The sequence below is a fragment of the Barbus barbus genome, assembly GCF_936440315.1.
Source record: "Barbus barbus genome assembly, chromosome: 14".
In the NCBI taxonomy this organism is placed as follows: domain Eukaryota; kingdom Metazoa; phylum Chordata; class Actinopteri; order Cypriniformes; family Cyprinidae; genus Barbus; species Barbus barbus.
In genome coordinates this window covers 14,724,860-14,746,714 of record NC_136742.1, presented here as the reverse complement: position 1 = coordinate 14,746,714, position 21,855 = coordinate 14,724,860, and the positions used below count along the sequence as shown (strand labels likewise).

The 21,855-nt window shown below is 39.9% G+C and overlaps 2 protein-coding genes across 3 annotated transcripts in view; one reads left to right on the top strand and one right to left on the bottom strand.

Annotated features, from left to right (window-relative positions):
* Window positions 1-21,855, top strand: part of LOC306880185 (creatine kinase B-type-like) — a 985,569-nt gene that overhangs the window by 637,228 nt on the left and 326,486 nt on the right. The gene's annotated exons all lie outside the window — the stretch shown is intronic.
* Window positions 1,372-21,855, bottom strand: part of LOC306880039 (protein jagged-2-like) — a 49,406-nt gene continuing 28,922 nt past the window's right edge. The window contains exons 7-26 of one of the 2 annotated variants that reach the window (XM_079433309.1): window positions 21,262-21,381; window positions 20,690-20,803; window positions 18,840-18,953; window positions 16,820-16,933; window positions 16,439-16,485; window positions 16,174-16,350; window positions 12,468-12,630; window positions 12,168-12,332; window positions 11,504-11,617; window positions 11,304-11,417; window positions 11,077-11,190; window positions 9,850-9,966; window positions 9,667-9,694; window positions 8,906-8,991; window positions 8,410-8,523; window positions 7,563-7,678; window positions 7,224-7,475; window positions 6,173-6,304; window positions 4,820-4,970; window positions 1,372-3,977 (exon numbers count right to left, since the gene is read on the bottom strand). In XM_079433309.1, coding sequence (XP_079289435.1) covers window positions 3,469-3,977; window positions 4,820-4,970; window positions 6,173-6,304; window positions 7,224-7,475; window positions 7,563-7,678; window positions 8,410-8,523; window positions 8,906-8,991; window positions 9,667-9,694; window positions 9,850-9,966; window positions 11,077-11,190; window positions 11,304-11,417; window positions 11,504-11,617; window positions 12,168-12,332; window positions 12,468-12,630; window positions 16,174-16,350; window positions 16,439-16,485; window positions 16,820-16,933; window positions 18,840-18,953; window positions 20,690-20,803; window positions 21,262-21,381 — 2,861 coding nt within the window. In that variant the 3' untranslated portion in view covers window positions 1,372-3,468. The remainder of the gene's footprint in view (window positions 3,978-4,819; window positions 4,971-6,172; window positions 6,305-7,223; window positions 7,476-7,562; window positions 7,679-8,409; window positions 8,524-8,905; window positions 8,992-9,666; window positions 9,695-9,849; window positions 9,967-11,076; window positions 11,191-11,303; window positions 11,418-11,503; window positions 11,618-12,167; window positions 12,333-12,467; window positions 12,631-16,173; window positions 16,351-16,438; window positions 16,486-16,819; window positions 16,934-18,839; window positions 18,954-20,689; window positions 20,804-21,261; window positions 21,382-21,855) is intronic. The other variant, XM_079433310.1, reaches the window with a different exon arrangement.

Here is a 21,855-nt window from a genome sequence, read left to right as displayed (position 1 = left end):
TTCAGAACTGAATTCTTCGTGGCATAGATTTAACAAGGTTTTGGAAAAATTCCTCAGAGATTTTGGTCCATATTGACATGATAGCATCACGCAGTTGCTGCAGATTTGTCGGCTGCACATCCATGTCTCTCCCGTTCCACCACATCCCAAAGGTGCTTTATTGGATTGAGATCTGGTGACCGTGGAGGCCATTTGAGTAAAGTGAACTCATTGTCATATTCAAGAATCCAGTCTGAGATGTTTGGAGCTTTGTGACATGGTGCATTATCCTGCTGGAAGTAGCCATCAGAAGACGGCTACACTGTAGTCATAAAGGGATGGACATGGTCAGCAACAATACTCAGGTTAGGCTGTGACGTTTAAACGATGCTCAATTGGTACTAAGGGGCCAAGAAAATATCCCGACACAATTACACCACCACCACCAGCCTGAACCGTTGAGACAAGGCAGGATGGATCCATTGTCTTGGATGGCCCCTACCATCTGAATGTCGCAGTAGAAATCGAGACTCATCAGACCAGGCAACGTTTTTCCAATCTTCTGTTGTCCAATTTTTGTGAGCCGTTTCCTGTTCTTAGCTGACAGGAGCGGCACCCGGTGTGGTCTTCTGCTGCCGTAGCCCATCTGCTTCAGGGTTCGACGTGTTGTGCGTTCAGAGATGGTATTCTGCATACCTTTGTTGTAACGAGTGGTTATTTGGGTTACTGTTGCCTTTCTATCATCTCTAACCAGTCTGCCCATTCTCCTCTGACATCAAGGCATTTTCCTCCACACAACTGCCGCTCACTGGATATTTTCTCTTTTTGGACCATTCTCTGTAAACCCTAGAGATGGTGGTGCATGAAAATCCCAGTAGATCAGCAGTTTTTGAAATACTCAGACCAGCCTGTCTGGCACCAACAACCATTTCACGTTCAAAATCACTTAAATCCCCTTTCTTCCCCATTCTGATGCTCGGTTTGAACTTCAGCAAGTTGTCTTCACATCTAGATGCCTAAATGCATTGAGTTGCTGCCATGTGATTGGCTGATTAGCAATTTGTGTTACCAAGCAATTTTACAGGTGTACCTAATAAAGTGGCCGGTGAGTGTGTATATATATATATATATATATTTATATAGCCAAGTCAATTCAAATGGGTTAAATAATAACCCTATGTTCACATAATTGTGATTAAAGGAAGCTGTGTAATGTTTTAATAATGTATCATATATTAAAAACTGCAGTAAATCTTTACATCAGGTCTATTTTGAGAAATTTAAATTTTGCTTTGTTTTTTCTCTCTCGTGGCATAACATTCACACAGAAATGAAAGAAGTTGGTATATGAGAGCACTGTTGATGCAATCCTTTTCATAGAATATCAAAGAAGAGATGCAACAAGGTTGCTAGTTTATTTCATTTTTGGCCATTTACCATTAAAACATTTAGCAAACCATATAGTTATGGCTTCCAACAGCGCTGGTCTCCTCTTCTTCATCGGGGTTTTCCTCATCTCACAAAGTACTTTACTTCTACAAGCCAAGTTCAATTACACCATCAGAGACACCTAAACCCAACATTACAGTATCGTGAGTGATGTGAAACACGACTCCCATTAGTGCCCGTTACTTATGGAACAAAACCATAAACTCACTGCATCATCATAAGCATCCTCATAAAAAAAAAAATCACACCAGATGAAGCCACGAGAAACCCGTTGTCCATTGGCTAGCCAGCAGTCAGCCGAGAACAGGAGACCAGTTACCATTGGCTGCTTCCTGTCAGTAGCATCTCGACTGGAAGCACAAGTTCCTGTATCGATCCTGAGTCATCCTCACCTCTGGCAGAGGAAGTGGGATTATTTTGTTGTATCTGTAATACGATATGATGAAAAGACTTACCCCAAACTCAGATCAGTGTCTTTAGTACTAAATACCAGCAGACTGGTTTACTTGAGCACATTGTTATAAAATGCTTTAATAAATAGTTTGATTTATTTCTAAGAACAAACAAATTCCACTAAATGAACCAAATAACTTTTTTTCCAGAGCAATTCTTCTATACAAAAAAAATTACAGCTTAAAAAACAAAAAGCAAAACAAAAAAACTCCTGCAGCTCCACCCCGTTTCCCTTCCATAACGGACATTGAGCTTAACTTGCTCATTTATACTCGTTTACTTGCATTTGATTGTGAACCAGTTGTTCAGGAACAGTTTTAAACGTTTCTCATCTTCCCAGAAGCAAAAAACTAAATATTAGATTTAACATCATGATGAAAGAAATCAAATCATAGCCAGCCGTTTCTGAGGTAATCCATTTCTTTGAGCTGGTACCTCGAGTACAAATGCTTTACAACATAATTGTTCCCTTCATGAAGTTTTGTTCCAACTGAACAAACATATAAACAAAAAAGGAGAAGAAAACATCATTTTGACATATCAGCATCTTTACAAGAAACAAGCAGCATGGTTTTATGATCAGCAAGAAAAGAAAGATGTGGAAAGGGAATAGGGGTCTTTAAGGAGGTGAACACACGCCACAATACAGCACTCGATCGTATAGGTGTCTAGTGACAACAAAACCAACAATATAATAGGATGATCTCTGATTATATTTTTGTTCTGACTGTGGGACGCTGTATACATCTTACAAAACCTGCCATATCAACTGGCATAAATAAAAGGAATGGTGTAAAAAAAGAAAAGAAAAAAAGAACAAAATAATAAATCATAATATTTAAATCATCATATAATAATAATAAAAAAAGTGACTTAAGTTACTAAATTCAAATATACACAGCGACTCCTTTATTATATACACATTTACAGATCTCTTGTCTTTGTTGAATACCTTGATGGTGATATGGGAGCTGCTCATAAGACCAGCCTCTCCTCTTTGTCGTGATCTATCGGGTCAGGAGACCCTGAAACCGAGGGGCTTGTACGAAGGCACTTGCGACCGACTCAAAATACTGCAATCCGTTTTTTTTAAAGAGCGTTCAGCCAAGACGACAAAGGACAGAAAAAAAACAAGGCCACTTTATAGGCACTGTAGCCCTCCTCATGGACGATGAGCTCGGTAAGGCAGGCGTGGAAGGAGAACAGATGAACGGTTGAAGGGGGATCCCCTGAAGCCAGCATCCCCCACCCCCCGCACGTGGTCTGCACCGAAATTGGGCCACTCGAAACAAAACCAAAAGCACAACCATTTGTAAACAACAACGTAAAGTCTTTATACGGATTCTCTCACGAGTTTCTTAGTCCTGCTCCTAATCCAGCAGTTTTTTTTTCTCTGAAAACAAAGCAAGGCTTCTCACCGCCTTGTTGAGAAATAGAATTTGCTTCCTCTGTACATAAAAAAACGGAACGAAAGAAATTTGCCACTTTATCAGCCTCAAAAGAAGTCAAAAATAAAAAAATAACATGGGAAAAACTCAGTCTTTGTTTCTGAGATGGCCTTGGTCTCCTCGTCCTGGTCGTTGGAGCTCATACGCAGTGTTCTTTGTGCTCTTGGCCGGTGGTGGCGTTATTGACATTTTTACAGTTGTTGTCCTTTGGGCTGAAGCCTGTCCAGTAGGGTGCTTTGAGGGAAGAGCTGCTGCAGCTGCTGCTGCCGCCGCTCCGTGTGGTGCAGATGAGCCCATTCTTGGTCCGCGCTGCAGGTTTAGAGTACTTTTGGATGGGACGCTTGCCCCCCTCTTCCACCAGCTCCAGCTCTTCCTCCTCCATCTCCTCCTCATCCTCCCCGCTTGTGCAGGTCCGATCCGGGGAGCCCATGAGCTTGGTGCGCTCGTACTGCACGTCTCGGTTGTCCTTGTGCTGCTGCCGCGTCATAGGCCTCAGCGGCTCCCACTGGTTGTTGACGCTCTCCTCCACGGGCACCCGCTCCCGCCTCTCGCGCTCTTTTCGCCGCTTACGGGTCCACCACACGCAGACGATGACGCAGAAGACCCAGAGTACGCACAGGATGACACACAACACAGGCACCAGGTAGTCTGTATGGAAAGAGAAGCGAGTCAGACATCACAAAACTGGCATTCATGCCAAAAATAATGAACAAAAAGTAGGGATGTACGACATAAAAACTATATTGGTTATTGGCCGATGTAAGTCAATTTATCAGTACAGGTCATTAGTGGATATTTTGATTGGCCAGCATTTGATATTTAATTGTGGACACTCAATAAAAAAAATATATATATTATTCAAGACAAAATAGTGTATATATATTAATAACAAAATGGTGCACACTATTTTGTATTCACAATAATAAATATAATAAACACTAAAATAATTGATTAAATTATAAATTATTTTTAAGATCAGAAGCCACTTTAACTATTGACTAGACAAAATTTGAGATTTTGTTATTAGACGAAATAGTATATCTTTTAATATTGGCAATGACATTACAGAATAAAATGAGGGAGAAAGAGAGCAAAACATTTGGCTTTAATTCCTATAAGTTTCAATCAAACAAACAAACATACATATACACATACACACACATACATACACACACATATATATACACACACACACAATTTTTTTTTTAAACACATTTATAATTGTCTTAACCAAAAAATCTTTAAGTTTGTCCCATCATTCTCGTTAATGTATCGCTGTGGCGAGACAGATTACTGTGGAGGAGTTATATGACTGTGTCACAGGTTTATGGCCTCCTCCCCTCAACTGCTGGATCCTTTCAGTACCCTTCCTCCTGTGACTCACAAAGACATTTAAGCTGCACTAATTGCTGGAGACGGGGAATTGACACTCGTTCGGGGGATGAAGGCTGGCTTTAGCCTTGAGGCCAGTTGGCCCCTGCTCTACTCACCCACTGGCTGGGACATGACCGGCATCTCCACTCTGACCTCGATGACAGCAAGCATGACAGTGCTGTTGTGCCGCTTGGACAGCATGCTGACTATGGTACTAGCTGCCTCCTGGATCTGACTGTGGTTAGGCTGCTCGCCCTGCTGGAACGACTGCAGGAGAAATAGCAGGGATTAAAAATATATTAGATTGCATTCTAAAGATTCCAAATAAAAACCACCTACAAAAGGAACTATCTATAATTATTTACTGTAAGTGTGAGGTTTTGGGGCGTTGCTGCGATAACACTTAACTATCCTTTCTTTGGTGATCTTCTACATCCCAAGTTTATTTCTTGTAAATCAAAATATTTGGTTGTGGAGGAACCAGTGAGCAATGGAGGGTTAAACCACGCCACAACTCGAATGGTTCAAATTTGTTTACATCATACAAATATTGTGGTACAGACCCAAAAAAACTAACATTTTGATACGAGAACAAAAAGAGACTTGTAATCAATCTATGACAATACGCTCAATAAAATAACTAAAACGAGAGCAGTCTTTATCCAAATAGCAGTAGACTCAATCATTTAAACTCTATTCTGTTTTCAACATGCAAAAGCCTGCAGCTGTTCAAAGTTCCTGCCTACAGGTTCCATTTTAATGAGTCAGGCCAGTTAAACACGAGCCTTCAGTTAGTGACTTGTTACAACACTGCACGGATTTAGTGTAATCTGATCGAGGATAAAGGATGCATTTGTAGGTAACCACTATTTGTAAATTACTTCCGTAAGGCAAAAATGTTTCATTGAACGCAGGAAACGCAGCTTCAAATTACACAAAACTTGCCTGGCAGCACAAAGATATTAATTTTCATATTACCCAAGTATGTCTTTTTTTTGTTATTTCAAGGATTACTTGAAGATTATTTGGTAGTGCAACATTTCATTGTCTAAAGACAAAAGTGTATATCCTAAGGCTGTGTGAGATGCGCTGAAGCCCAGTTCCAGCGCTCTCCGTGTGGGTGGAGGGAATGCTGCAATGCAGTACGGCCCGCTGCTGGTCAGTCAACTGAATCTCATTACAACATAATGGGCTGGTTTGAAGAGGAAGCCGGTTGGCATTGCTCTGGGCGTCTGGGCATTTCGAAAAACTGCGCTCGACTCGGTGAGGAAATCAAATTTGCATCCATTAACAGATCTGTACGATGAGTATCCAGGACCCCCATAGTTTTGACTTTCTATTCCTCTGATAATAGGTCTTAGGGGCCCAGACAACACTGCTGTGTGAAGGGTACAGGCATGCAAAGGACTCATGAATATAAAACGTACAAGCACACAAATCTCTCCTTAGGGTCTTTAAAATGTACTTACGATGGCCACCTCTACTGCATCCTGGTTTTTGTAGGAGAGGTCACAAAGAAACAACAGCGTGTGATCTTTCGCCAGGCTCCGCGTGGAAGGCATATACCTCAGCTCTGAGCAGACGTTCTCCACTGTCGTTCCCTAGAAGGAATAGTGCGTACTTAGAGGAATATTTAAGAAAAAACACTATTGTGGATCATAATGTAATTACGTTACATTTTTTTGGACATAGACAGATTACTGGAAATACCACACTACCACCATTGCTTTGTGGACATGGCACCCTGGTAATATAATATTTTCTGGAATTTGTAGACATATTTGGACAACTACAATACCAAAGTACACTGGTATTGTGATATTTTCAGAAACATACCAACGTTTCTTGAGATAAGGCTATGGTAAAATTAAAGTTACTGCTGTCTTTGTGATCATGTTACCCTGGTAATACCATGATTTGCTGGACACAATACCGTTCAAAATTAGAAGTTGGTAAGATTTTGTATGTTTCATATGCTCACCAAGGATGCATTTATTTGATCAAATCTACAGTAAAAACTGTAATATTGGGAAATATTAATGTAATTTATTAATTTGATGAGAAAGCTGAATTTTCAGCATCATTACTCGAGTCTTCAGTGTCACTTGATCCTTTAGAAATCATTCTAATATGCTGATTTGGTGCTCAAGAAACATTATCAATGTTGAAACAATTGTGTTGCTAAATACTTTTGTGGAAAAACTGCAGAGTCTTTTCAGAATTCTTTGATAAATAGAAAGTTAAAAAACATTTATTTGAAACAGAAATCTTTTGAATTTATTCACTGTCACTTTCGATCAATTTATTGCATGCCTGTAGTCTGTAGTGTGTCTCATGAATTGGATGCAGACAATGGCAATAACAAAGTGTTATTACCATGTTTTCAGGACATGGTAGCTTGTACTACCATGTTTCTCATAGACTATGGCAATGCTATGGTATTACCATCACTGTACCATGGTACCACCACAGGGTTTTTGTGTAATGGAACAAAATACCAACTTATAGGTGAAAACTTACTGTGGGTAATTTGTCCCTGTTGAATATTAGGGTGATGCGAGCACAGCTCTTGTCCAGATAGACTGAGTTGGGCTCACATTTAGTCTGAATGGTTGGGGTGGCATCAGGGCTTGAACAAAACCCCCACTGATGGCAAGGGGGAGATAGGCACGTCAGGAAGTTGTGCTCCAGGCATTCACGACCTCCTGAACAGGAGTGAAGCTCTCGCCCTGGCGTCCCTGGCAACAGGCACGGCCGCCGGCCACACACCACCTGAGAAAGTGCCATGAACACATTAATTTCTATAAATAAAAAGAGAAAAAAATACTTGTTTTTGACAGGTTTTCTTCAGACACTTACCTTGGTGCACTCCACTTTGCTGTTGACACACTGACAAGTGTTGCATTCTTCTTCCCAGCGGCTGCCATGCGGGAACTGAAGTCCAGCATAGTGACATGTCTTCCCAATGCCAATGACTGCACCACAACACAAACACCGTAAGACTGGGGCCAATTCTAATTTAGGAGCAGATCCCTTTCCTGTCTGGAATGATTTAAGTCACATGATGCCAGGTCAATGGTCCTACGAACGATGCCGGCTGCCTTTCATGTCGTTCACTCCTTAGGAACCATATTCCTTGTTTATTGGCTTTAGATCCACATCGATTAGCTTTTAGCTCATCTATATGCTAGTGTGGCAAATCACCATATTATTATGATTTCTGAAGGATCATGTGACACTTGAAAATTCAGCTTTGCCATCACAGAAATACATGACATTTTAAAATATATTAAAATAGAAAAGAGTTGTTTTATATTTGTAGAAATATTTCACAATATTACAATTTTACTGTATTTCTTATCAAACAAATGCAGCACTGGTGAGCATAAAAGACTTCTTTTAAAACATTTAAAAAATCTGAACTTTTGAACAGTAGTATATGCATTTAAAATGTACAGTGTTTATTTTCCAGGAAACATACACACATTTTTTATCTTGCACTAGAGAGATTTTTGTCCAAATGTCTCAGCTGCTTCCAACTAACATGTAGAAATAATGTAGTAAATAAACCATTCAGGCTACTTTTGAGGCTCTCGCTAAGTAAAGCACATGGTTTTATGGGGACTTTAAGTTCCATTTCTCAATATCAGCAAGCTGAGAGATAAAAAGAGATTGACTGTTTTAATGATTAAACAATAACTCTTACACTCTTGGCATTGAGGTCCGGTGCGACCGAGTGGGCAGACACATCGGAAGCCATTGATCTCATCCACACAGGTGGCACCGTATGCGCAGGGTAATGACTGGCACTCATCAATGTCTGGTGAAGCAAAGAGAACATGTATTCGCATCAATACGCCTACAGCCCAGGACAGAAGTGTCAAATGGTTAGGAAAGCTAAAACTGTGATTTGAAATCAATACATTAAGTGTCAGGATTGATGGCGTTCCCATGGCTGCACCTCAGAAAATGAGGCCGGGGAAATGCATGGAATCCTTAAAGAGTAAGTCAGAGCCATCAATGGACACAAGAGACACAAGGAGAGGAATTTTTCTACTGGTTGAATAATTTATCTCCTCTGTCTGTTTGTGAGCCATGGCTAACCTTTGACCCCCGAGGAGGTCAAAGGCCACGGGATGCTCGGTAATCCACCAACACCCTCTTTCTATACATCCCTATTCTTTTCTCCCTGAGATACTCACTGATACGACAGTCAGGTCCAGCGAATCCAGGGGCGCATTCACAGCGGAACCAGTTCACCCCGTCCACGCAGATTCCTCCATTGTAGCTGCAAGGAGATGCGAGGACAATGAGGTTATCAGGCCAAAGAGACACCTTCGCCCCAGTGATTGACATAATACTTCCAATATACATGCATAGAAGTGGAAAGGCAGGAAAAAGGGGGAAGAGACGAGGGACGTGGGATACCAGCACCTTTCAGATGCAAATCCCCACAGTGGCTCCTTGCTGGGATCCCTACCCCCTACTCCCGCCCCACGTCTCAAATCCCTTGCTCCCAGGTCAGCGATGAAGAAAGGCAGGAGGACAGAGCAGGCTGGGAGAAAAAGAGCCTATCCGTCCCCTCCTCCCCTCACCGCTGGGGGTGCTCTTTTAGGGCCATCGGCTCTATTGTGGGTCCCATTAAAACCAGCCCGGGGTCTCCTGAGCTGTCGGATTTAGGGGTGATTTAGGGACATCGTCTCCAGTCTTTACAACCAGCGTTCCCCCTCAAACCCCTCCCCTCGGTGCATCCGCTTGCAGAGAATGGGGGTTAGCGGGGCAGGAACAACAGGGTGGAATAGGGCAGAAAGCCACATTAGAAGTGTTATTCCTAGCCGTCTATGTTGTACAGGGAAGGGGAGGGTCGCCCCAAACAGAGGGCACAACAGATCTACCAGCGTCCCGGGGCAGAATAGAGTAAATAAGAAGGGGGACAACTGCAGAGCCACATAGGTCTTCTTACCAGGGGTGAGGGTTGCAGTCGTTGATGTCTGCAAGGAATCAAAAGAGAGGAAAAGGGCGTCAATGCGAGAGATTTGCGCATCGATCGGAAGTAATTTAAAACTTTTGTGGATCTTGATGTTTACTTTCAGTGGTATGCAGACATGCACTGGCAGCTAAATTGTGAATGGTGGAATTCACTCACTCTGAGCGCAGGTGGGCCCCTCCCAGCCGTCTTTACAGATGCAGGTGAACGTGTCACCACCACCCACGCATGTTCCTCCGTTCAGGCAGGGGCTAGACGCGCAAGTGCTGTTTTTTGCTGAAGTAGAAATATGAAATGGAAAAGTTAAAGGAAGAGGGCGAAGTGATTCTGTAGACTGGTCTATGACAAATTAGGGTCTTCCAAGGGCCAAAAGCAAGGGGGTCTGAAGAAAATGTCAGAATGTTTTACTAAATCAAAAACAATTTCCATTTTCAACTAAAATTACATTCATAATTAAGGTTTTAAGCCTTGAATCAAGTGAACCAGCTCCAAAATGAATAGCAATATTTGTTTTGAAGCAAAAAAAGACAAAGATAGAAGACAGACTGTGTACTTTTATATACATTGTGTTAAATCAAAAAAGCAACCATGATACAATATAAAACTGTATATAATAATATATAAAATATAAAAGTGTATTACTAATTATATCAGATTTTTATTAGAAAAGTGTTTGGGAACTGATATTTATGCACACACACACACACACACAAACACACACACTTAATATATGTATTTAATGTATGCATACTATTTGTAATTGTATGTGCCATTTGATTATTTGGAAAAATATTTTGCTTTCATCTTCTGTATGGCATTTCAAAAAATGTTTTTAAATGGTTTCAATCTCTGAACCAAATTAAGAAGCAATAATAATATAAATACATCTAAAAATAATGAAATAACACAGAATGAATGAAGAGTTACACTTTATTTTAAAGGTGCCCTTGTTACAGTATACATTTAAATACAGAGTAATATTTATTAACTACATGTACTTACTATGTGGTTGGGGTTCGGCTTAGGGTTACTTGCATATAATTATGCATAAATAATTGTTATTATAATAGTAAGTACATGTAACGTGCAACAAGAACACCTTAAAATAAAGTGTTACCGAATGAAGGACCATTTACATAAATTAAATCAGCAACCACAATACAATATAAAACTGACTCTACGGTATATATAATGAGCGTTGAGAATGCAGGATAGCAAAACTGACAGAGTGCTGAGAGGGACTGATTTGATTATATAATTTGTAATGCTTCATGTAAGTGATGGGAGTATATGAATAGTTTGAGCTTATGTTGTTGGCTCAAAATGTCTTAGAAACAAGACTGTGAATAAAGAGAGTATAAAAACTGAACTTTGAGGTCTACTCACCTGTGTTGCATGTACTTCCTCCCCATCCAGGAGGGCAGGCGCAGCGGAAAGTGTCTCCGTGGTCATAGCAGGTCCCTCCATTACTGCATGTGGTGGCATCACATTGATTTTCACCTAAAGACACAAACAACGATTTAAAAAATTACCAGTCAGTTGACATATGCAGTTAAACTACATAACAGAAAAAGAGGAAGTACTTTGACATAAAATAAGGAGAGGCAACTCACGTGAATGACAGGTCTTTCCTTTCCAGCCATTGGCACATTCACAGTAGAAGTCATTGACCAGGTCCACACAGTGGCCGCCATTCTTACAGGGGCTCCGACTGCACTCGTTCACATCTGAGTGTAGAAACACAAGTGAAAAAGGTAAGATACTGAATGTAAAGAGGATCAAGATGATGAGGAAGATGAAGACGGACACTCACTGAGGTCGCAGAAGTCACCCTCCCAGCCACCCAGACAGAAGCATTGGAAAGAGCTGATCCCGTCGATACAGGTGCCTCCATTTCGACACGGATTGCTCACGCAGTCGTTTACATCTGGAGAGTCGATATAAAAATTTCCATGAAAATCAAGATTTTAGAACAAAATTTACATAGACAATAGGGTTCAAAAACCACACAAATCAGATCAATCATGTGAACTTTGTAGAGATGGTCAGATGTTATTGCTTTCATTGATTGCCTTTCATTTATGCTATTTGGATTTTTTTTTTTAATATAACATTTTCAGCTTAATTGGCTTTGTGGCCAATTATGACAAATACATTTTCAAATATACTATGCAACTAAGGAATACAAGTTTATTTATAAAATCACTAAATCAATAATTATGACTACTAATAAAAGAAGTGTTATTTATTTAAATTTGTCTTAATTTTTTTTTTTTTTTTGAGGGAGGATGCTAGTTGTAAAGAATTGGAAAAGTTTGGCTCAAAATAGTTTTACAGCACAAGAATTTGCTGTCATGTCAATTACCCATCTATTATGTAAGGATAAACTAAATTAATTGAAAAGGAAACAACAAGGCTGAATAGGCGTCACAAGAATAAGATAAAGGAAAAATGGTAAAAGAGTAAGGATCACTTACTCTCGTGGCAATAGGTTCCTGTAAAGCCGAGCTCACAGGTGCAGGTGAAGTTGCCGCCCGGCTGGCTGATACAGCGGCCATGAGGACCACACACTTTAGAGTTGATGTGTCTCACACCCCCATCTGAGCTGTTACTCGCCACAGCAATCGTACAGCTGTCAATCACTGGGAATGAGAAAACAAGACAAGCAGGAATAAGAACAGATGGCTGTTAAGGTGGACTATTTTGCACTATTGTACAAAAGCAGGTCATCTTTGGCTATTGCATCTTGGTCGGCAGCAGAACAGGAAGGGCAGTACCTTGGCAAGGGGTTGTCTTGCAGTGGTCCTTGCGGTTTTCACAGGTCTTGCCCTTGTAGTCTTCAGGACAGGCGCAGTAGAAGTCACCCGGCAGGCTGTAGCACGGAGCCTTGTTCTGACAGGGGTTCGGTTCACAGGGGTTTGGGTGAAACAGACTCTCCACCTTCAAATGAGAGAGAGCTTGAGTTAGACCAGTCTTTTTAAACTATAGTGATAAACAGTCAGGTAAGTTGTGGAAGGCTCCCATAAGCCTACAGCTAAAGGAGACAGCACCATTATACTCACACAAGAGACCAATCAAAACAAACTGTGCAGCTAAATTTAGACATCCTTCCACTCTTACTGAGCATATTCAACTGGGACGAGGAACACTTTTGCACATCTAGTTCTTCTACCTCGACTTGGCCTTGTTCTGGTAAATATTCTTAGAAATTAATTTCTAATTCAGACAGAAGCTCATGACTCTTACTATGTTCTTTTAATATGTTAAAGGATTAGTTCACTTTTAAAAAAACTTTTGCTGATAATTTACTCACCCCCATGTCATCCAAGATGTCCATGTATTTATTTCTTCAGTCGAAAAGAAATTAAGGTTTTTGATGAAAACATTTCTCCATATAATGGACTTCAATGGGACCCAAATGCTTCAAAGGGCTTTAAACGATACCAGACATGAATAAGGGTGTTATCTAGCGAAACGATCGGTCATTTCAAAAACAAATAAAAAAAGTTTAAGTTTTATAAGCACAAATGCTCGCCTTGCTCTGTTCTGTGATGCGCGTTAGTGACGTCACGTAATACGCAATTACGTTGAAAAGGTCACGGTTGACGTAAAATCCAAAATTTTCTTTTAGGCTTTTTAATATTAAAACACCCAGGATACGCACACGAAATGGGCATTTTAAACGATAAACTGACACAAAGACATTTGAATATGTGTATATGGTCCTCCTTCCGCACATTTGTAAACACTGACTGGGTACTTCCGCCTACATCAAGCGTGACCTTTTCAACGTAATTGCGTATTACGTGACGTCACGAACGCGCATCACAGAACAGAGCAAGGCGAGCATTTGTGCTTATAAAACAAACTTTTTTTATTTATTTTTGAAATGACCGATCGTTTCGCTAGATAACACCCTTATTCATCGTCTGGTATGGTTTAAAGCCCTTTGAAGCTGCACTGAAACTGTCATTTGGACCTTGAACCGTTTGGGTCCCAATGAAGTCCATTATATGGAGAAATGTTTATCAAAAACCTTAATTTCTTTTCGACTGAAGAAAGAAAGACATGGACATCTTGGATGACATGGGGGTGAGTAAATTATCAGCAAATTTTTTTTTAAAAGTGAACTAATCCTTTAACAGATTACATACATACACTCTTTAAATGGCCCTATGTTATGACCAATGAATTTTCAAATATTTAATATTAGCTTAGTAATAATTATTGATTTAATAATTTTATAATTATGTATAACAAAACTATTAAAACATACATATTTATTATATTACATATTATACACAAAAGTGGCTTTAGAAGAGGCTTTTCTGACCACTTCAGTCTACAGCAATCTATCATTTTCCAATTGAGATCTGTCTGAGGTAGACTTAGGACACGTTCACATGTTCTTTCTGTTCACATGCGCTATTTGTTATCTACGGTCTAGGACACAAGCAGACGGATATCTTTACCCATTGCATCACGTCTCTCGCCATGGGTGCCACATTTTTAGGATGCTGTGTCAAATTCTCTATGGGTCAAGGTTATTATTACTATGCATTCATTTTTTTATATAATTAATTTTTCTAAATTAATGTGTTAAATTGACAGCCAAATACAATATAATTTTTTAGTGAACACTTAAAATAAAAACAGTTATTTTAAATGAACACTTCACAATATTACTGTTTTACTCTATTTTTTGATCAAATAAATGCTGCCTTGATTAGCATAAGATACTTCTTTCAAAAACATAATCCTACCAACCCAAAACGTATAAAAAATAAAAACTCACTACAAACACCTGTTCCAATCATGTTTACTGATTAATGTAGGTTTCTGCAGCTATGACCCCCTCAATATTCCAACTTCCCATTTCTCTCACAAATGCATTTCTGGGGAGATGAACCTTTGTTGGAATGTAAACAACCTCTCTAACATGCACATCATACCAGCTGCCATGTAAGGTGTTAGTTCGTACTATAACGCTGTTCTCCCAAACTCCAAGACTGCTAAATTTATTTTATTAGGGATATACAGTACATTGTATATACTTGAAGCCGAACGCCTGCACAAAGCACTTATTCACAGTCAGTGATGTAAGCAGAGCATCTGCAAACCAGACTGTATCAAGATACATTAAACCGCTAGAGCAGACACATGTAAGAGATAATCAGCCATCTGTACCGCATCCGAAGAACAAACCCAGTTGGGTGTGTTTCATACAGTGGTATGTTGGTAGTCAAAACTGGTCAACATATAATTTTAAAATGTGAATCTGAAGCTTACTATCAGAAGTAAACAGATCTTATAAGATTCTTATAAGATTATAAGATAAGTTGTTTGAGAATTTTACAGTATCTAGAAGTAGTCCATCACAGATTTATTGTAATGACTTAGTTGATTTAGTTAAATCAAACAGGTTTAATGTGAGCTCATGGCACACCAGGCATGAATATAATGTGAAAATCAAGGCCTTCTCTTTCCCGGGCTGATTGTGGGCATGCGGCCAGGAGGGCAAGAGAAGAGTTGCCTCATTCACTACAACTTATTTTTAGTCTGCACAGTAAGATGAGACTGGCTCAGGACCAGCTTCCAGCACCTCTATGGAAGTCCATCTTTAGCTTGCCACTAGACTTAAACTGGCTCCAGACCAGTAATAATGGCCACATGAAGAAAAAATACTCCAGGCCTCCACCCAAACCCTACTCTAGTTACCCTGGCGCACCTGTGGCAGAATAGCAGGCTTGATCTGCCTTACACCAAGGCTTTAAAACATGCATACATGCAACGGCAGGGGTGCCGACCAATTTAGCCGTGCCGAACGAGATTGTGAGCAAAGCATGAATGGAGAAGTGACCATCTGTAGTACTAAATGTCATCAATTAATCAATACTGAGCCCCATTGTTTCCATTAAATGTTTATAAACCAACAGATGCATTCTGACTAAACCTGAATCACCGTAATTTCCTGTCTGCTTTACCTACCATTTGTAAAATAAAAAGGCAAAGACAAAAAAATAAAATCTGAGCACAAAGAAAACAAAGCAAAACAAAACAAAGCAAAATAAAGCAAAGCAAAGCAAAACAATAAAAACATCTGGGCATAAAACAAAACAAAAATGAAAACATCTGGGCACCCCCCCCCCAAAAAAAAACAAAACAAAAAAAACCCTAAAACAAAACAAAAACACATCTGGACATAAAACAACAAAAGCAAAACAAAAAACATCCGGGTAAAAAATAAAACAGAAAAATAAAAACATCTGGGCACCACAAAACAAGACAAAACAAAAAACAAAACAAGTCAAGACCAAACCAAACCACCTGGGCATAAAACAACAAAAATGAAAACATCTAGGCACCACCAAAACAAAACGAAACAGGCTATCATGCTGAATTATACTGACAAAATATTTACTGTAAAAAGCAGTTTTGCACTATAGCAATGTCTTTGACACTACAAATAGTAAATATTCTCACCTCACAGAGCATCCCTGCATAGTTTGGCGGGCATTCACAAACAAAGCTGTCCAGAATGACATGGCAGCGGCCGCCGTTTTGACAAGGACCACTGGCACATTTGTTCCTTGAGACTTCACAGTGCAAGCCCACAAAACCTGGAGGACACTGACAGTGGTAACCTCCATGAACCAGCTCCTGCACAGACACAAATAAAATGACACTTAATATAAATAACACAATTAATTGATACACTATAGTAAACCAAAAATTGTAAAGGCTATACCCTGCATGTTGCTCCATTCTGGCACTGTCCATGGCAGCCATTGAGATCTGCAGTCATGGGCAAAGTAAATGAAGCAATTAATTAATGGCTAAGTGGAGGAAATCAGGACAGCAGTTAGGGGCAGCGGAAGACGTGAAATTAACTCGAATTAGATGAGCTTGGTAAGTGTGCTGAAGATGGAAATGTTAGTACAATCAACACAAACGTGAGGTACAACCAATAACCCAGCATGCAACAGCAGGTGAAGCCTAAGACAAAATATACAGTGTGTAGAGCCCCGCAGGATATCAAGTGTCCAAAGAGGAAACCCTGAGCACCACTACAGTGTATGCTGTTAAAGACGGAGGAAAGGAGAGGAGAGGAGTATGAGGAGATACTGACTGATGTCACAGTTCTGTCCGGCCCATCCTTGAAAGCAGTCACAGTGATATTCACCAATCATGTTTTTGCAAGAGTGAGCATTTACACAAGGCTTCCCCATACATTCATTTGCATCTGTGAAAGTGAGGGAAAGAGAAAGAGTTGGAAGATTTTGTAGACAATTGGTAGATTGAAGAGAAGGAGATGGGAAGTGTAGAGTAGCAGGAGAGGGGCAGAGAAATCTGAGATCTTGTTGTGTAACCCCACCACCATTAAGCCCATTGAACAGTCTGCTGGGTTGAAACTCTAACAGTCCCAAGGATGCCAGTCTGCTCGACTTCCTGATTAATGACCATTGCACAGAATTTAAAAAAAACAAAAAACAACCTTTATCAGTATATTTGGCTTTTGCGATGAAAAAAAATCCAAACATCCGTAAAAAAAAGATAATTTTACTTAAGATATTAAGACTTGTATTCAAAAGATGTATCTTAAATGACCCTACTGTATTACAATAATATAATATAAAATAATATAATATATACACACACTAACAAGTTTGAGATTTTTTTATATTTTGGAGAAAAGACTGACCAAAGCTACATTTATTTGATGAAAAATGGAAAAAAGTAATATCACAATTTAAAATAACTGTTTTCAATTAGAATATATTTTAAAATGTAATTTAATTCTATGACGACAAAGCTGCATTTTCAGCAGCTATTCAGTCTTCTTTATCACACGATCCTTCAGAAATCGTTCTAATTTGCTCAAGAAATATATCTTATCTATGTTATAAACATTTATTTTCAAAACTAAGGTCCATTTTTTTTATAGCTTCTTTGATGAATAGAAAGTTCAAAAGAACAGCGTTTATTTAAAATAAATATCTTGTAAATTTACTGATACTTTTGACCAAGTTAAAGAATCCTTGCTTATGAATCCTTGCTCTTAAATAAAAACTCTTACTGACCCCAAACCCTTAAAAGTAGTGTGTGTATGTGTATGTGTGTGTGTGTGTGTGTGTGTGTGTGTGTGTGTATGTATGTATGTATGTATGTATGTATGTATGTATGTATGTATGCATGCATGCATGTATGTATGTATAGGTTTTGGAGAATATTCCCTGAAAACAATTAAAATAAACAATATACAAAATAAATATTTTCTAAAATGTTCTTCTTAAATAGACCTTGTTTTAAGGAAGTTTAAAAAAAATGTATAAAAAAAAAAAATGCAGAAAAAAATATTTTTTGCATCGTAAACAAAGTGTCCTCCTCCTGCTCATCTCTCCTCTATTAGCCTACAGCAGGTGACCAGCCAGTTCAGGGGGCTATGACTCTTTTGACTTTGCCATGAAAAATCTAGTGCTTATTAGGTGTTTAATTATTCATCAGGAGCCCCTAGTGAGGTGCGCTCCGCTCCTCTGCACACCTGTCCTCCAGGAAACACGACTCCCCATCATGCTCAGGCCTGGCTCTTGTGAGTGAAACCCAAGTTGGAGGCTAAGGTTCGAAGCGTAAGATGAGCAGCCCGACTCCTGTTGCCACCCCACGCTTGTTTACAGGTCACAATCCACTTCCTTTCACATTCATCACTTCTCCTGATGAGGGCTACACACTATTGTGAGCAAAAGGATGATGGAAACTCCTGTGGCACCTGCAATGCCATCTGATCTAGTCTTAGATCCAGGTCTAAGGCTGGCCCTCCTTGTTACATATGCAGATATGGCTGTCTTACAGTCAACAAGGATCAGGTTACCAGTTTCCACTATTACAAGTTCTTTATGCAATCTAATCAAACCACTTGTTTCAACTCTTGCTTTGCCTAAAACACATGCAGGCTTGTCAAGTGCATGCAATTTAAATCTTACACACCATATTCAATCATTCGGATGCATAATGGTTCATATTTTTCAACAAATGGCAATGCAAAAATGAATGATATGGTATGAGTGGATGGTCCATTGAACAGTGTGTATATTAAAAACTCAAATGCTACAGTTCAAAACAACTGCAATACAGGAGGATCTCAATCTTACCGATTTTACAGGTTTTCCCAACCCACTGAGGAGGGCAGACACACTCAAAGCCATTTTCCAGGTCGATACATGTTCCGCCTTGTGCACATGGGCTGGAAGCACATTCATCCATGTCTGCAACATCAACACAAAATAATGTTTCGTTCTGCAGATATGAAAAACACACCTGAAATTGTGCTTTAAAATAACACGCTGAGAGACAGTTTGCATTAAAAAAAAGCTATTACAGGAGTTAAATATTATGGGATGTTTTCAGTTTCATGCATATAAACATTCAAACTGGCCAATTTTACACCCAGCATGTGTGTGCAGGCTATTCACCGCCCACCACACACACACACACACACACACACACATACAAACTGCAGATACACACACTACAGAAAGAGTCAGTTACATTGATTAAAAAAAATAAAAAATGATACAAAGTAGGGCAAGCCATTATGATGTAAACAGTGCAATGGAAACATCAACATATCTTCTTTGTTGTTTATATTTTGCAGCATATTCCCAAAATTTGAATGAAAATCCATCATAAAGCAGAAAACTATAGCATGCACTCCAAAAACAATACATGTGAACAATTTAAATTATGAATCGCTTCCTGTTTTGGCAAGGTAGGTCCTAATCTGGTGCAATAATAAACTATTAAAATGATGTACAGTCACACGAGTGCAAGTATAGGGATGTTTCGTAATGGCTTCACACATATCCAGTCATATTTTCACATATTATTGTTTTTGATAACTTGTTGCTTTACGTAATGTGAAGCTGTGTTTGTCTTCTCCTTTGCGTCATTCCAAAAAAAAATCATATGCATTATATATAATAATATAATATAATGGTGGTTAAACGGCTATGGAGAAAGGGCAGGAGAGAGTGTCAGTGTGTTCATCAGAAAGAGCAAAGGCTTTTCTTTATGCAAGACAGTAACACGATTAGAGTTCGATATAATCCAGGTCGCCAGATTAGCTGCTATTAGAGCACAAATCGTTACTTTTAATACGGGCACAAAGGCACAAAGAACTGAGCAGCAGCCATTTGAAATTTGGAAGAAAATAGGAGGAAACAAAAACAAAAGAAATTCCTCCCTCCTTTCTTTTCGCTTTAGTCTTATACATATATTGTGGTGAATGGGGTGGAGCGGGGTGTGTAAAAGGGTCAGACAGGCAAGTGAAGAGGGAAGAGGCGGGGGGAAAAACCTTTATGGGCGAAAAGGTTGGGGGGCGAATGTCCAAATTCCAGCAGGGGACCCTGCTGTTGCTATGACGATGGAAACACAGCCCCATATGTGTGGTGGATGAGACTGAGGAGGTAGGATGTGGAGGGAGCGATGAAGAGTGTGAGAAATACCAAAAATTAAAACACTGGGCATCCTTGAGGTGAGAAACACATTTGCAACCTATCAAATATGAGGTCTGTGGCACTCAAGTGGGATGCTTTGTTCAACGGGAGGGGTGGAGAAGGAAGGGCGGCCCATGAAACACAGCATTCTCAATTTGTGAAGCCAAATGCTGGTTCAAAGTGAAGATAGATTATGCAAATCCCCCCTGTCTCAGTGATGGGTATCACCAGACTCTAATCCGGGACCCGTAAGAGCTCAAGCTACGCTCGCCATGCGATGGGACCCCGCTGTGCTGCCAAGATCCAAGACCAGCTTCCCCTGCCATATACCTGACACATCCCAGCATGACAAGCAGCCAAGCGGCACACTGGCAACAGCATCTGGACACATGTTGGGGAGGGGACGGATGTCTGTGCTTTAGTCTAGGTCTGAAACTAGGTCTCCAGACAGAACAGATTGAGCCTGGAAAAAGACAGACGGGAAGGTGCATGGAAGGTTTACGCACCTTTAGCACAAGTGGGGCCCTCCCAGCCTGGTGGACACTGGCACTCAAACCCGCTCGAGACTTCGTGACACGAGCCTCCGTTCGCACAGGGGTTGGAAACACATGCATGTTCAGCTGCAAAACACAATGCATCATTAATACAGAAAGAAAATACATTGATAAAATGCCCTGACTTTATGATTTATTGCTCCATCCATTCATCAAATTTTCCATCTAATTAGCAATTTATCAATCTATCCATTTATCAATCTATTAATTAATCCTTGCATTCAATTATCCATTAGTTTATCCATTTATCACTATCAGGCCATCTAGCATTTTTCCATCTATCTATTATCCATCCACCCATTTATCAGTCTATCCATTCTTACAATTATCAATCAATCCATCCATCCATTCCAACACCACCTATTCAACCCAACATCCATCCATAATTTTCTCTTTTCATACACCCATCCATCTATCCATCCATTTTTTCTATTTATTCGTCCATATATCCATCATTTTTCTATTCATCACATATTAACTGTTCCATGCTCTTTTATTTATTGAATCCTCCATCCATCTCTTACCTATTTCACAGTTCTTGCCTGAGTACCCTTCGGGACAGGCACAGTTATATTCATCCGGTTCAGAGTTTATGCAGGTCCCACCGTTGACACAGGGATGGTGCGTGCCACAGTAGTTCAGATCTGTAAAGACACATAAAACAATGATTTTATTAAGCCTGCAAATATTTGCTCTTTGAATGAAAACAGTTGGCAGAAACTATTGCTGGGCTCCCAGCAGGCCTTGCAAGGCGAGGCCGTGCACAAAAAAGCTGGTAAATAAATAAAGAGAACTGTAGGCACCTCTCAGCTGCTTCTCATTCCTAACCACCTTCCAGGACGCACACTGACCAACAGATCAGATATCTGATCGCCACTCCAATCACTGCCACAATATCCAGAGTGTGTGTTTGTGCGTGCATTATCACATGATGCACAGCCTGTGCTAGCAGTGCAGCCAATAAATCAGCTCAGTGTAAGATGCTGTAATTCTATTTAACACTACGATATGAATTTGCTGCCCTGGCACCTCCACAGCTGGATGTTCACAGGCTTAACGTAGTCTTTTTGATCTACTGCTGACCATTTTATGGGTCAATTCCAGGTTGACCTCTATGT